General features: G+C 36.7%; 1 protein-coding gene across 1 annotated transcript in view; it reads right to left on the bottom strand.

Moving 5' to 3' along the window:
• LOC141654784 (receptor-like protein EIX2) overlaps positions 1–5,300 on the bottom strand; it is a 93,303-nt gene extending 88,003 nt beyond the window's left edge. The window contains exon 1 of the mRNA XM_074461900.1: positions 5,082–5,300. Within this exon, the coding sequence (XP_074318001.1) occupies positions 5,082–5,300 (219 nt within the window). The remainder of the gene's footprint in view (positions 1–5,081) is intronic.
• Between the last annotated feature and the right edge of the window lie 11,066 nt (positions 5,301–16,366).

Genomic DNA, 16,366 nt, shown 5'->3' with positions numbered 1-16,366 from the left:
TTGACTTCTAAAATCCTCATGCAAACCCGGTGTAAGAGGAAAATACGAAGAAAAAAATAAAAAAGAGTGAATAAAGTATTAAAATTGGAAAATTTGACAAAGACAATAACAAACATATAAATATGCAGGGAGGGTGAGAGATAGAGATGATTCAGATTTAAGAGTGAGGCTTTTCATTTTTTCTTTTTTTTTTTTTTTGACGGAGAAAGTGTCACGGTGACTAGGTGAGACCGTGAGGGTGTGTGTTAAAAGTTGAGTAGGTTAGGTTTCTTTAAGAGTATATGGGTATGTGCCGAGTCTTTAACACTCACTTTGGCCCGTTTAACCTATAACAATGAACGAGGACCGACCATATGAAAATAGCGACTAAAGTCAATAGCCATATAGTATGAGTATCCCACAAATAATACTCCATTGTTATTTCATTATTTTTATATTTTTAAAATCCATAAAGTATAGGTCGTTCTTTATACTCTCTTATTCACTCATTTTTTCCCTTTCCATTTTGCACAAGAAATAAGAAAATGGTTTTAGACCACATAAAACACTCTACCCCACATACAATTGAGTTTGGACAACACAAAACCTTCCAAAAAAAGAAAGAGAGAAGAAAATCCGACTATCATGAAAACGAAAAGAGGGAGAAAATGAGTGAATAGGATGGAGTATACATTTCATTAAAATAGAGGTATCCGTCATCACTTTAAAACGAGTCTAATATCATCCAAAATGCGTATGTTGGACAATTTTTTTGATTTTTCCCTATGCATATGCATTCTGTTTAGTCTTATTTATAATACTCCGTATTAGATTCGTCTTAAACTTATGATAGGTATACCCGTCTTAAATGATAATATGGGATTTACATGTTTGAACTTTCAGATATTTGCTTAATATTTCGTCTACTACATTGTTGTCAGAATCGCGATTCGATCCAACGATTCTACGATTTTACGATCCAAAAATGCTTGACCGATCCTGAATCCTACGATTCTATCATAGTTTTAGAATCTTACGATCCTATTAATTTGAAAATTTCTAGAGATGAGATGATAATACGATCCTACGATTTTACGATCCTACGATCCGATTCCATAATAAAAAAATTAATATATATTTTTATATAATGACACCGTAAAACCCAAATTTCGTGTAAGTTGTTCATACAATGATACTAAAATCATTAATTACCAATATTTAATGAATAAATATTAATAAATAAGTGTTTTGATTTTCAATTATATGTTTTTACTAAATAAAAAATTATATTTAGTGAGTTTGTAGAATCTTGCGATTCTACGATCCGATTCTACCGATTCGATCGTATCCTCCCCATCGATCCAAAGTAGAATTTCGATCCTGACAACATTGGTCTACTATATTGCTTAACACTATTTTTATATAGAGCAAAAGTCCAAAAGGTATATGTTCAGAATAGTCGTGTCATATGATTGTTCGGTTCCTATCCATTGAAATTAAATGAATTTTACAAAAATCTTCATAATTTTCTTGCATTTTTAAAAGCACCCCGTGCATTTTTTGCACGGGTATAAAACTAGTGTTGTAAGTTACTCCATTATTGAATAGAATTGAATAGAATACAATGAATTTGAAATGAGCGACCTCTTAAGTATGACTGCGACCTCTTAAATTGGCATCTTCTCTTATTATGCACAACTGCACAAGCATAACGATTATTTCATCTAAACCATCATAAATTCATAATGAGCGTGAATAGATTGGTTCTCCGGATCATTTGTGATATACAAGCTCAACGGTTAACTCTTAACTAATCTTTTTGTATAGGGACCTTTAAGACTATTATTGGATTTAACTAAAAAAATTTTGGTGGGGACGGATGAATCATAATATAAGGTACACTCGGAAAAAATTCAAAAAATTTAACTAAAAACTTTCGATGGCTACTCAAGTCTATGATGACAAAGTGATTAGATTAATTATACTACTCTTATTATGGTAAGGTTTACTACAAGTTGGTGTATGCATTCATACACCAGTTTCTTGATTATCATTGTAGTTTGATGGCGTAAATAGCATGTCGATCCCTTGTATACGTTTGTTAATAACATGATCAACATTGTCGACGAGAAAAGAATACGAATCCAGGTCTGCTTCTTTTGTTATGGTAAGGTTGTAACCGACGGAATGAAATACAATGGTAAAAATTGGATTTTAAATTTATGGCGAAAACAAAGAAGTCTTAGTTGAGTGCCATCTGGTTTCTTTTTTTGGGTTGATTTGTGTGGTCCAAATTAAATTACATGTGGGGTAGTGTGTTTTGTGTGGTGCAAAATCGATCTCTTATTCCTTGTGCAAAAAGGAAAGGGGAAGAATATAGTGAATATGAGGGAGTATATATATATTGTTGGATTGGATTATGTTCGAGAAGTCGTAGTTGAGACTAGTATCCAAGAAGTCTTAGTTGAGTGCCATCTGGAATCTTCGAGAATATGTCCTTCTAATATATTGTTAGATAAATCCATGTTTTTTGCAAGTCCCTGAATGCTATTAACAGATACTGGATTTCCAAAAATTGGCTCAGATACTGGACTTCTAATTGTCATGGTGCTTGGCGAGGACGCCGGCTGCGTTGGCGATTTGTCCCTGAATGCTATTAACAACAAAAGTTAGGTTTGGTTACACATTGGGCTTGGTCGCTGACCGAGATGGGGACTTAGATACGAACCTAGCTTCGGGTATGACGTGGACCCATTTTGGGTAATTAATTTGAGACTCGACCCATTTCGTTAAATAATTAGAGAAAATCGCCTATTTTGGAAAAAAAAAATCGATTTTATCTTTAACGTTGTGGATAAATGGGTTGAATGAATTGTCAATTGTGAAAGTGGTTTGGTTATCAGATTGGGGTACGTATATATAGAGACTGTTGAGTTTATGGATTCAAGTACCTAAGAGGGGGAGGGGGTGAATTAGGTACTATTTTAAAAATTATAACTTCAACTTTATTGAATTAAAGTGAGTTACGAGAACAAAAGAGATGAGAGGATACTTTGAATAATATTGAAAGATTGAACAAGTATCAATATGAATGTTTGCTGAAGTATGAAAGCAACAATCGTTCGGACTGTATCTATTTGTCTCAATTTGTGGAGTATTACTGCAGACCAAATGCGACAGTATGATGAACTGTTACTTCTAAGGTTAAGCAAAGCAAAAACAAACAAACAAAGTAAATTGCAGCGGAAATAAAGTAAAGAACAATGAACACGAGATTTTTGAATTGGTTCGGCAAATACTCAAGTGCCTACGTCCAATCTACCTTTTTATTACTTTCCTTTAGTGATCTACTCCGAAAACTAAAAGACCCTTGTAATAAAAGACACCAACCTACTCCGGTTGTAAAGCTAGTACAAGAACTACTCCGTTCTTATGACAAGCTAACTCGCAACCTACTCCGGTTGCCAACTCACAACCTACTCCGGTTGTCAAGAGTAAAAGACTACTCCGTCCTAAACTCTACTAACACACTTAGAATGTTATAGGATCAAGTTTCCACTAACACATTCTTAACAAAGAATAGAGGTGGACAACTTTTACAAGATCAACAATTCTTAAGCAAGAGAGTTTAGTATAGAAAAGCAACAGTAGCCACGACTGTAGAAACTTAAAGACACTTGAAGACTTTTAAAGGATTTTGCAAATAAAACACGATTTTAAGCTCTTAAAATTAATTTGCAAAGATGGAAGAATTATTTCAGAAAAGTCTTAAGGATTTATGAAGGTGAGACTCGGTTTATATAGAGGAGGTGAGTGAAGGGGGTTGCTAGGGTTTTGAAGGGTCAAAGACCTTACATGTGAAGGGCAATAGCAACCACCCAAAACTTGCACCAAAGAGGGGTCTTTTGCAAAGGTAAGAATAGAGAAAGAAGGTTTGAAAAATAACATTAAATGCTCATGCAAAATTAGAAAACAAAGGATGTGAGACAAGTCACATGATGACAAGTTATCACAAATATGGCAAAAAGTATTTCTTGTTTTCTTAAAGACCAAAGGATTGAATTTGCACAAAGAGGAAATATTTTGAATAATTCAAACCACTCTTTAATGAAGACTACTCTTTAATAAAAATCTGATTTTTTATCTTTGAAAATAAAAGTCACGTGAAAGCTTTTGAAAGATAAAAGGGAGCTTCAAGTTTTTACGAGTTGTGGCATAATCCAAACAAATTTTTTGCGTGTGAAAGCAAATAAATGTCTGGACTCATTTCTATTACTCTAGTATACTCTACTTTCTTGCTTGTACATTAGATGACACTCGACTAAATACAATGGGATTAATAACAACTTCAACACTTCTTAATCCAAGCTTGATTACATCATTAATCCTGAAAAGGTAAACTAAGATAACACAAATCAAATGGGCATGTTATCATCAACATAAGGAACCCAACAAATTCCCCCTTTGATGATGACAAGCCCCAAACGAATGTATAAGCAATGTAAACACCTTGATTCAAGATTTTTAAACAAGCAAGATCAAATGATAGAGAAGGGACAATATTACCTTACGAAGGCAAAAGTTAGAATTAAACTATCATGACAATTTTACATTGCCCCAAACAAGAATCAAGCTAAGAAGGTTAGACAAGCCATTAGTTTAATCAAAAAGCAAGGAGATTTAAAGCATGAGTTTACCTTTTCCCCCTCTTGACATCATCAAAAGGATAGGGATGTCACAAGCATTAGAGTGCAGATATTTCATAAGAAAACACAAAAAAGACACATGGAAGTGTGACAAGGTAACAAAGTCAACATAAACAAGGATTAGGCATAAGCTAACCAAAGTTCAACATAGCTAAACAAAGTTTAAAATACACCACCAATTGTTCAAAATAACAAGCAAGGAAAATAAGTCTTAGAAAGGCACAACCAAGGTGGAACAAAATGAAGGGGTACGGGTAAGGGTTAATAGGCCGAGAGGAAAGGGAAAGGCTAAGGAGAGGAGGCTTGTTCACCATCCGAGCCACTACCCAACGGGTCATCATCCACATGATCATCACCAACTTCTTTTGTTGACACAAGGGTGGAAATGATATCCACCTCACCACGGATGAGGTCCAAAGTAGAAGCAAGGGCCGAAATTGCCATGTCCTTTTGACGAGCATCTTCCCTAATCCACGCACCCAACTCAGCCACGGCATTAAGCACTTCCCGCATACTACCCGTATTCACTTGACTTGTTGACCCAACTTCCGGGTCCTTCTTAATTTTCACAGAGATCAATTCGTCATTTTCAATTTTGATCAACATCTTCCCCATTTGCCCATCACTCATAACATCACACATATCCAACGAACCCAAGCTAGTGTTCACTAACACCCCTTGTGCCTTGAGCACAACCGATAACCACATGCCATAGGGTAGGTGAATCATACTAGAGGAAGGTCGACGAAGCTTGGTCGAAATGAGGTGAAAACGTTTAAACATTAACCCGACTAGGTTCACCTTCTTATGGGTAGCAATATGATAGATTAAGTATTGTTGGGCTATGGTGAGTTTTCCCTATCACCCGAGGGGTAAATAGAGCGACAAAGCATATTAAAGATGATCCGAAGAGGAGGTGGGATTTGGGTGTTGCTCACGGGTCCAGGAGAAACAGTTTTGGGACACACTACTTGGGCAACATTAAGTGGTGAAGCATAAGGTAAAGCAACCCATGTTTCGGAGGGGAGTTTGTCAAAACCTCCGACTGGAATATCAAGGGCGGTAGCGAAATCAGATTGAGATAGTTTAAGAGGCTTACCGTTCACCTTAGCCGTAAGAGTTTCACCCGACTTATCAACCCGAACAGTTGCAAAGAACTGAATCACCTCGCTTACAAACACTGGTTCACGCATTTCCAATAGCTTTTCCCAACCTTGAGCTAAGACCATATCACGGACGGAGTGAAAAGCAGGCGGCTCAAACCAAGTTTGGTTGTAAACCCGAGGAGAGTGGATTGCTTTGATGTTCATCAACCTTTCACAGTTTTTGTAAATGGAGGTAGGGAGGTCAATACTCTCAAGGTGATCCCAAACGATGGCCAAATCCCATTTCGAGGTTAGGGAGACCGGATCGGAGGGAGAAAGGTATACAAGCTTTTTCTTCAATGGTTTCGATTTTTTCTGAGGAGGTTCACTTGGATTTTCAATTGGAGCATCAACAGTGGGGTTGTCAACATTACTCTACTCGATAGTTTCTGAAATTGGGGGTAATTGGGATGAAGAGGCTTTTTCCTTTCTTTTGTTGTTCTTTTTCGCCGGAGTCGGGTCAGACTCGCCGGACTTAGAGGGATTCTCATTTAAATCAAACTCGGTTTCTTCTTCAACATCTTCAATATTTACCAAAACCGGTTCAGTGGAAGAGCTTGGAACTGAAGAGCTTTTCTTCCGACCACCACGAGTGCGCCGTCCTACCATTGTGGAGATGGGAATGTCGTCGGATGATGGAGGGTCAGTGGGGTTCGGTGATGGTTGAGGGTTTGGCGTATCTGGGTTTGATGAAGGGGTCGAGTTTGAGGTTTGAGGTGGGAATGCATAGGATGTTTTAACTGGAGTCATGGTTGGAGTTGTTGATGTCGGTGGGTTGGATGTGACAGGTGGTGAGGTAACTTTTGTGGGTTTAATGGGTATGGGTGTGTTAAATGATGTTTTTACCATGGTGGGTTAGGATAGGTGATGTGGTGAGTTTAGGGAGATGAAGAGATGGACTTTGGGTAGGAGTTTGGACGGGTAGGAGTGGAGGGTGTGTTGGGGTAGTTAATGGCCCATTTAATGAGGTAAGTGAAGTAGTTGGCCCAACTAGACAAATTTAATCACTCGAAATAAAAACGCAAGGTAGCATATAATAAACGTATTTTTAGATATGAGGTTGAGTGATTACCGACTCACAAATACGGTGTCAATTTTTTGGTCAAAACATGATGTCAATGCACTTAGAACACTTAATAACATATATCCAATTTTAATTTAATCAATTAAGGAATTTTGTAAAACTCACACTAAAAATCACAAGCTATTAATTAACCCAATTTCTAGTCTAAATTTCTCAAAATGTTCTCTTGCAAGTGGCTTAGTAAAAATATCGGCAATTTGATTTTCGGTCTTGCAAAAGATAAGTTTAATATGTCCTTTTTCCACATGATCACGAATAAAATGGTGACGAATATCAATATGTTTGGTTTTAGAGTGTTGAATAGGATTTTTGGAAATATTTATTGCACTCGTATTATCACACATTAAAGGAATGGAGTCAAAAATAATACCAAAATCCAAGAGTTGTTGTTTTACCCAAAGGAGTTGAGAACAACAATGTGCCGCACTAACGTACTCACTCTCGGCCGTAGAAAGAGCTACCGTATTTTGTTTCTTTGAGGCCCAAGAAGTCAAGCAAGGACCCAAGAACGTTGCAATTCCGGAGGTGCTCTTTCTATCTACCGTGCACCCCGCATAGTCCGCGTCCGAAAAGCCTATAAGATCAAAAGGACAATGTAAAGGGTACCATAGGTAAAGATTTTGTGTTCCAATCAAATACCGAAGAATTCGTTTAACGGCTTTGAAATGTGATTCTTTCGGATTTGCTTGGAACCTAGCACATAAACAAATACTAAAGAGAATGTCAGGACGACTTGCGGTCAAGTAAAGAAGTGAGCCTATCATACCTTTATACACCTTGTCACTAACATTCTTACCGAGTTCATCTTTGTCCAATTTGGACCCGGCTACCATAGGTGTATCATGAGGCTTACCATTAGTCATCCCAAATTTCTTAAGCATTTCCTTAATATACTTTTGTTGATGGATCATGATTCCTTCATTTGATTGCTTAATTTGGAGCCCAAGGAAGAATCCTAGCTCACCCATCATGCTCATTTCAAACTCCGATTTCATTAGTTCCGAAAAATATAAGTAAAGGAGTTCATTTGTTGCACCAAATATAATGTCATCAACATATACTTGTACAACCAACAGTTCACTGGACTGTTGCTTCAAGAACAATGTTTTGTCAACGGAGCCTCTTTTAAAACCATTTTCAATAAGAAATTTAGACAATCTATCATACCAACATCTTGGTGCTTGTTTTAAACCATAAAGAGCTTTGTCTAATTTGAAAACATGGTTAGGCAAATCATTGTTCTCAAAACCCGGTGGTTGCTCTACAAAGACATCTTCTTCCAAATATCCATTTAAGAAAGCGGTTTTGACATCCATTTGGAAGAGTTTAATGCCTTTGTGAGCCGCAAAAGCTATAAGCAATCGTATGGCCTCAAGTTTAGCTACCGGTGCATAGGTTTCATCGTAATCAATACCCTCTTGTTGGTTATAACCTTGCACCACTAGTCTAGCCTTGTTCCTTACAATTTATCCCGATGTCATCGAGCTTGTTGCGAAAGACCCACCTAGTACCAATGACGGTACGATTAGGCGGTCTAGGGACTAGGTGCCATACCTCATTTCTTTTGAATTGATTGAGCTCATCTTGCATGGCAAGCACCCAATCTGCATCGTCAAGGCGATTACATTTGAAGGCTCAATTTGAGATAGGAAGGCATTATGGGCACAATACTCATTGAGGTGAGCGAGATTGTTGACGGATGATCTTGTTCGAATTCCCGAGTTGAGATCACTTGTGAGATTAGAGACACTACAAAAAAAACGCGGAAAACTGACGGTAGATGTGACGGAATTTGAAGTCCGTCAGATATTTTAAAAAAGTGACGGCCATGTGACGGAAAATCCGTCAGATGTCCTATAGTGACGGAATTTCCGTCACAAACCGTCAGATGATACTGGCGCGTAAAAAATCCAAAGGCGCCATTTAGATTTGACGGAAACGCCGTCACTAATTAGCCTACAACTGACGGAAGATCCGTCAGAAGTTCTCAATTCTGACGGAAATTCCGTCAAAGGTTGTCCCTCAATTATTGCCCAGCTTTCAATAATTGAGATAAAGTATCTGACGGAAAAACCGTCAGGACTCCGCTTTTTTGGAGACATCTGACGGAATTTCCGTCAGATAAGTCAAACAGAAATTTGACTTATGTGACGGAAATTCCGTCAGATGTCTCCAAAAAAGCGGAGTCCTGACGGTTTTTCCGTCAGATGCAACTTAAATACCGCACAGCACAGCCATCCTCGTTCCCATCGACTATTTTCCCCCAAATCAATTTCTACTACTCTATTTTCCCCAAATTCGCCGACCATCACCACACCACCACCACTCACTCGTGCCGCCGACCACCACCACCCCAGGTTTGTCATTTATATCTTGTTTTTCCTTTTCCTTTTCCTTTTCTTTTTCCTTTTCTTGTCTTTATTTATATTATTCGTATAGGTTAACGACACCGCCACCGCCGCCGCCGCCGCCGCCGCCGCCCCGGTCCTCCACTGCCGGTCCTCCACTGCCCCGGTCCTCCACTGCCCCTTCCTTTTTACTTATTAGTAAAATTAATTAGGTATTTTTAATCTCTTTTTAATTAATTTTTTTGTTTAATTAGTTTAATTATCTTAATTAGTATTAGTTAGTGTTGATGCATGTTGAATTAGGATAAAAGCTATTTTGTTGTAGTTTTTTTTGAATTGTTAAATTTTGTGTAGTAGTTAGTAGTAGCTTAATTAGCTTAATTAGTAATAGATAGTATTAGTTTTGTGAATTGTTAAATTTTGTGTAATGTTAATGTTTTTAGAATGATAATTTGAATTAATGTTAATTAGATTAGATATTTAAAATGAAAAATTAGTCATGTTACTTAGTTTTTGTTAATTGACATTATTAAGAAAGTAGTCATTGTTGTATGTTTTGTTTTTAATATTATTGAAATTAATGTTCATATTGACTTAGTACCCGTTCAAAAATTACTCATTAGGAGTAATTTTTGAATAGTCCCCGTTTTGGGACTGTCTTTGTACGTTTCAAGTCACTTAGGTAGTAAACATGTATTTGTGATTTGTTAATGAGGAAAGAGCTCGGTGACAATTCCTTTAATGTTCTCTGAATGCATATGTGGAGTAATTACTTATTCTACATTGTGTATTTGGAGAACTAAGGGGAATTGCTTTGCCTTAATTTTTTCCTCATTAATAAATTACAAGTGTATGTTTGCTAGTGACTTGAAACGTACATTGATGGGTTTAGGTTGGAGTGATAAGGACCCAATTCAAAAAAAAAAAGACTACTTATTGACAATAGTTATTTGTTGGTGATAATGTTTATTGAGTATTATTTTTGATTGTTATTGTGTTTTTATGACATATATACAAATAAATTGAATTGTAGATATATATAAACATGAAAAGATTAGAACGACAATGGATGTATGAAAGATTAGACGAAAAAAAGAAACCGAAGCGTGAATTTGCAAAGGGGGTGAAAGAGTTTATTAACTTCGTGGGACAAAGTAGTATGTATAAGAATTTTGGTGAAATAAGATGTCCGTGTAAGAAATGCAATAACAGAGCTTTTAAAGGGAAAAAAGTAGTTGAAGATCATCTTTGGTCGAATGGTTTTGCCGATAATTACTATGTATGGACGTATCATGGTGAGGAAATGCCTAACGAAGGAAGTTCAAGTAGTATCGTAGTTAGTGAAAATCCTTACCGTGAGCTCGTGGAAAATGCATTACGTGATAATGTTGAACAAATATTGGAGGAGCAACTGAATCCCGACGACCTTAGCGATGAAGAAGTGCGTTATGAAACCCCAAACCCCCAAGTTTCTTCCTTCTATAAAATGCTAGAAAAAGCTGAACAACCAGTGTATGAGGGAGGTAATATGAGTTTGTTGCAAGTGGCAGCTAGGTTGGTAGCACTCAAATGTGAGAATAACATATCTCTTAGATGCGCGAATGGGTTTGTGTCGTTCGTAGGTGACATTATTCCAAAGAATAATGACATGGCGCGCAATTTTAATGAGATTAAGAAAGTGCTTAAGGGACTCCAACTACCACACCAGAAGATTGATGCATGTCCTACTGGATGCATGCTTTTTTGGGAGGAAAATGCTAATCTTGAGGAATGTACAAAGTGTCATGCATCTCGGTATAAAAGTACAAAAAATTCAAGTGGGAGGCGTATTCCTTGTACACCGTTAACTTATTTCCCGATTGCTCCAAGGTTACAACGATTATATGCAACCAAGCAGATAGCAGGTGAGATGAGTTGGCATCATAGAAACTCTCGATTAAGAGAAAGGGGGACAATGGCACACCCAAGTGATGGAGAAGCGTGGAAACATTTTGATAGAGAGCATGCAGAATTTGCAAGTGAGCCTCGTAATGTTCGGCTTGGTTTGTGTACAGATGGATTTAATCCTTATGGGCAATTTGGGAGGAATTAATCATGTTGGCCTGTGATTGTCACTCCATACAACTTACCTCCTTGGTTATGTATGAAGCGACAATTTATGTTCTTATCTCTGCTCGTTCCAGGTCCTAAGAACCCTAAGACAAATTTGGATGTGTACCTGCAACCGTTGATTAAAGAGTTGAAAGAACTTTGGGAAACCGGCGTGTACACTTACGATGTTTCTAAGAAACTAAATTTTCAATTAAAGGTTGCATTAATGTGGACGATCAATGATTTTCCGGCATATGGCATGCTTTCCGGTTGGTCCACAAGTGGGTACCGTGCTTGTCCTTATTGTCAAGAAAAAGAACATAGATCTTTTTGGCTTAAAAATAGCAAAAAGGTTTGTTGGTTCGATTGTCACCGTGAGTTCTTAAGACCTGATCATCCTTTCCGCAACAATTGTAAGCACTTTCTAAAGAACAGAAAAACTGAGAGTCGCATAGCCGCGTCGAAATTAACAGGTGATGAAGTGTGGGATTCCGTTAAGGATTTGCCAAAAATAGTTGATGCTTCTGATCAAGAATTGAAAAGATTGAAAGACAAGAATGAAGGTTGGTGGAAACAAAGCATACTTTGGGAACTTCCTTACTGGAAAACGTTGTTAATTCGACACAACCTGGACGTTATGCACATTGAGAAAAACTTTTTCGAACAACTTATCAACACGATGATGGATGTACCAGGTAAAACTAAATTTCGCCCTAAGGAAAAACTAGACTTTAATGAACTTTGTTATAAACGGCCAATATCATCTAGGTTTGTTTTAGAAACTGCGGAGAAAAAGGCTCTATGTGAATGGGTTGCTAAATTGAAATTCCCGGATGGTTATGCTTCAGATTTGAGTCGGTGTGTTGACCATAAAAATAAGGTGTTGCATTCCATGAAAAGTCATGATTGTCATGTCTTTATGGAACGGCTACTCCTGTTGCCTTGCGAGAGTTGCTCCCAACTAATTCTTGGAATGCAATAAGCGAGATCGCCCAATTTTTAGAGACTTGTGTACTTCTACGATTAGAGTTGATTCTATGGAACGTTTAGAGAATAACATTCCGGATATAATATGCAAGTTAGAGAAGATATTTCCCCCATCTTTTTTCAATTCCATGGAGCATTTGCCAATTCACTTACCTTATGAAGCGAAGGTTGGAGGACCTGTTCAATATCGATGGATGTATCCATTTGAGAGATTTCTTAATCATATAAAAAGAAAGATTGGCAACAAAGCTCGGGTGGAGGGTTCCATATGCAATTCTTTTTTGTTAGAGGAAATTGCAAATTTCTGTTCCCTATATTTTGAAAGTCACATTGACACAAAAGCGAAAGATTTAGATGTTGGTGTGAATTCCGATGACGACATAGATTCAATGAAATTACCCGAGTTATTCAATGCTGACATGGGTACTACAACTGGGAAATGTATTCAGAGGCACTTGATTCAGAAAGAGTATGAAGATTCTCATTTTTATGTGCTACGGAATTGTGGGAAATTGTTAGAGTCTTATGAAAAGTAAGTTATTATTTCGTCATTACTCAATACATTTTTAATTATTAAATAAGATCAAAATTATAGGTAATACATAATTAAAACATTTTCCCCCTATATATAGGAAATTTGAGACACATATCAAACTCACATTTCCTGATGTCATGTCCTCTGATGATGTTTGGAGCAAACATGACAAAAGTTATCCGAAATGGTTCCGAAATGAAGTAAGTAATACGTTTCATACTATCATATACCAATCCATTTATTTTGTTTGTCCATATCATTAGTTATGGAGATTATTAATATATATAACACATTAATTAACATATTGTTTTATTGATAGTCTTATAGATTAAAGGACCCTTTAATAGTAGCTCTAGCATTAGGTCCTAGTAGCAAGGTGAAGACATGGAGACGATATTCTATCAATGGCTATAAATTTCGAGCTTATAAGGAGGGAGTTGATCTTTCGAAAGCTACCTCAAGTAATGGGGTTTGTGTGAATTCTACAGAAGGGTTGGACTACTATGGAACCCTAAATGAAGTAATTGAACTTGGTTATTATACCGAGAAAAGAGTTTATAGGGTGATATTGTTTAAATGTGATTGGTTTGATAATTCTCAACTAGGACTTAATATCCATAAGGCATACGGACTTGTAGATGTAAATGAGAAAAAGAAGTTTCGTGGACATAACCCATTCGTGGCAGCTTTTCAAGTCGATCAAGTTTGTTATGCTCCTTATCCAACCACTAAGAAAGGTAATCAGCAATGGTCCGCGGTTTTTAAAATCAAGGCAAGATCACATGTTGATGCTCCTGTTGACGAAATTGTCTTCCAAGAGGATGTGGTTGTCAATGATCACGCATCTTCACCAATTTTGGTGGAAGAGTCAGAAACTGAAGATGAATATGAAGTGGTTGTGGAAATGGGTGAAAGGGAATATGACGGGGATGTCGGAGAAGAAGAGGATAATGAAGTTGAAGTTGAAGAAAATAGAATAGAGGAAAATGGGGAAGAAGATGAAGAAGTCGGAATACTTTTTTAAGATGATGATGAACCTCTTTTGATTCATAGTGATAGTGATAGTGATGAGTGATGGTAGTTGTTGTAATTCTACTATATTAATGTATGAATTTTAATGAAATCATTTTTATGTATGAATTTTAATCATTGAATCAAATTGAAGCATTTTAATCATGACACTTCATTTTTGTTGGACTACCAATTTGCGGTGTTAATTATTTATTTATTATATTGTTCATGACACTCCAATTTGTACTAACGATTTTATTTCAACTGACAATTTCTGTTGTTTATGATTAGTATATGGCAGGTTTGATTCGAAAGATAATAGGGAGCGGTAGTGGGGAAGTCGCGTAACCAGGAGAACGATCCAATTAATAATGAAGATGACGACGATGTTCAGACATTTAATCCGGAAACGGATAATATGCAGATAATTCTATCACAAAACAGACCAAATGGTAATTGGTAAGCGTTCTAAAACTTATTTTTAGCTTTATGAAATATATATCATTCAATTCATTTTATTTAAATTTTCAATATATGGTTGTTTTATTTTTTGGTGGAATGACAAGTGCATAAAAAAAATATGTCGGTTGGTCGTTCACAAATAACATTACAGATGAAGAGTACTTCACCAAATGGAGTGAGGCGAGCCAAGCGCAGCGTTTGAAGATGTGGAATTGGTTTAGGGTAATTTAAAAGTTACCTATTATTTATTTTACGTTAAACATTTTTATTTTATTTTTATTAATTAAAGTCATCTTCTATTACTAATTAAATACTTGTTTTTGAAATAGAAACATGTGAAGTCCGTCGATAAAGAGTATAACCCTTATCCCGATTGGCAAAAGGAGGTCACAAGGCGGATTACCAAGCTTATTAATGGACTCAAGTATCTAAAGAACAAACCCGAGTGGGTACCGCTCTCTTGGTGGGTGAATCTGAAGGAAAGAGAAGAAAAAGACCCTGAATTTGCCAAAAGTTCTAAGACAAATAAGGCAAATAGAATGTCGGGTGCTAAGGACGGGAAAGCACTAGGCACTCATACTCTAGGCCGTAAGCACTACTACAGATACAACCTATAACAACGGTCAAAAACCGTTGTTATATAAAAAAGCGGACGTTGTTAAAGCGTCCGTTGTAAAAGGTTTTAACAACGGTTGGTTTTTTTTAAGGAAACCGTTGTTAAAAATATTAACAACGGTTTTAAGTATAAAAACCCGTTGTGGAAAGTGTGACTCAATTTTGGGGGGAAAGTTATAACAACGGGTTATTTATAAATAACCGTTGTTGTTTGTTCTTAAAAAATAAAAAAAAAAAAAATTAAATATTACTAGCTATAAATATTAAAGCATCCTTTACTAACATATTAAAGCATCCTTTACTAACATTCATTAATTGAAACAACATGGCAATGAACCCTAATTTTATCAACAACGAAGAATGGCTTACACAAACGATTGAAGATGATGGGAAGGTTCTCGCCGGGCTTCCGGCCGATCAACACCCATTAATCAAAGCATCCCTTGAACATCAACGGAATTATTGGATTAAGAGGCGTGAAGCGGTCCGGCTTGTCAACAAAGCCTCATCATCATCATCATCTTCATACCCTCGTCTACCGATACTCGCAACTTGTTTGCGAGCCGAGAGATATGTTGAGTGGTACTCTTCCAACCTTATCTCCACATGCAAGTCGTGTCCTTGCATATATTCAATCTGTTATTGCAAAATATGAAGCCAATGACCCGGAAGTTAGCGGTATACCAGAGTGGCGTGATTGGTGGCAGGTTGAGAAGCGTTTTTACGCTTTAGGGGTTGTTCCGGCTTATTATACATCTTTTGATTTACGATAATTCTTTGTAATGTATTTGGTTTAAAATTAAATGAAATGATCATTTTGAAAGTGTTGAGTTATGCTTGTTTGATTTGCTTCCATTTTTTCAACTCCATAGATCTATCTGTCATCATCAAGATCCGATTATGGCACAACTTCCTAACATATATGGCACAACTTCCTAACATATATATTAATTAAAAAACAACTCAACCCACACATTAGTATAAATACATTGCATTATCTCAACTAACATGCATTTCCATTATCTCAATATATTCTCCAAACCCTAATCGCTAAAACATGCTCGATCCGTCAAGGACGCAAAAGAAGATGGAAATGAAATAATAGGAAACACATACATGGAAATGAAATAATTAGCAGATCTTTGAACGGAACCTAATGGTCGATAAAAACACATACATTGAAATGAAATAATTAGAACAATAAAATAATGACGATGAAACAAAACGATAATTCTGAACGTACGTAAAGAGACGATGAAATCAACAAAGTGACGGCGAGAAGATAAAGCGGCGATGAGAAAGAGAGAAAGAGACGATGAGAATGTGTTTGTGTTTGTGTTTGGCGCTTCTTTGGGTTTGTGTTTGTGTATTAAGGTTTGTGTTTTGTGGTGCAGTGAGACTTG

Source organism: Silene latifolia, chromosome 5 (genome assembly GCF_048544455.1).
Source record: "Silene latifolia isolate original U9 population chromosome 5, ASM4854445v1, whole genome shotgun sequence".
NCBI classification, from domain to species: domain Eukaryota; kingdom Viridiplantae; phylum Streptophyta; class Magnoliopsida; order Caryophyllales; family Caryophyllaceae; genus Silene; species Silene latifolia.
Note: the sequence above shows the minus strand (reverse complement) of the source record. Positions and strands in the feature narration are given on the sequence as shown.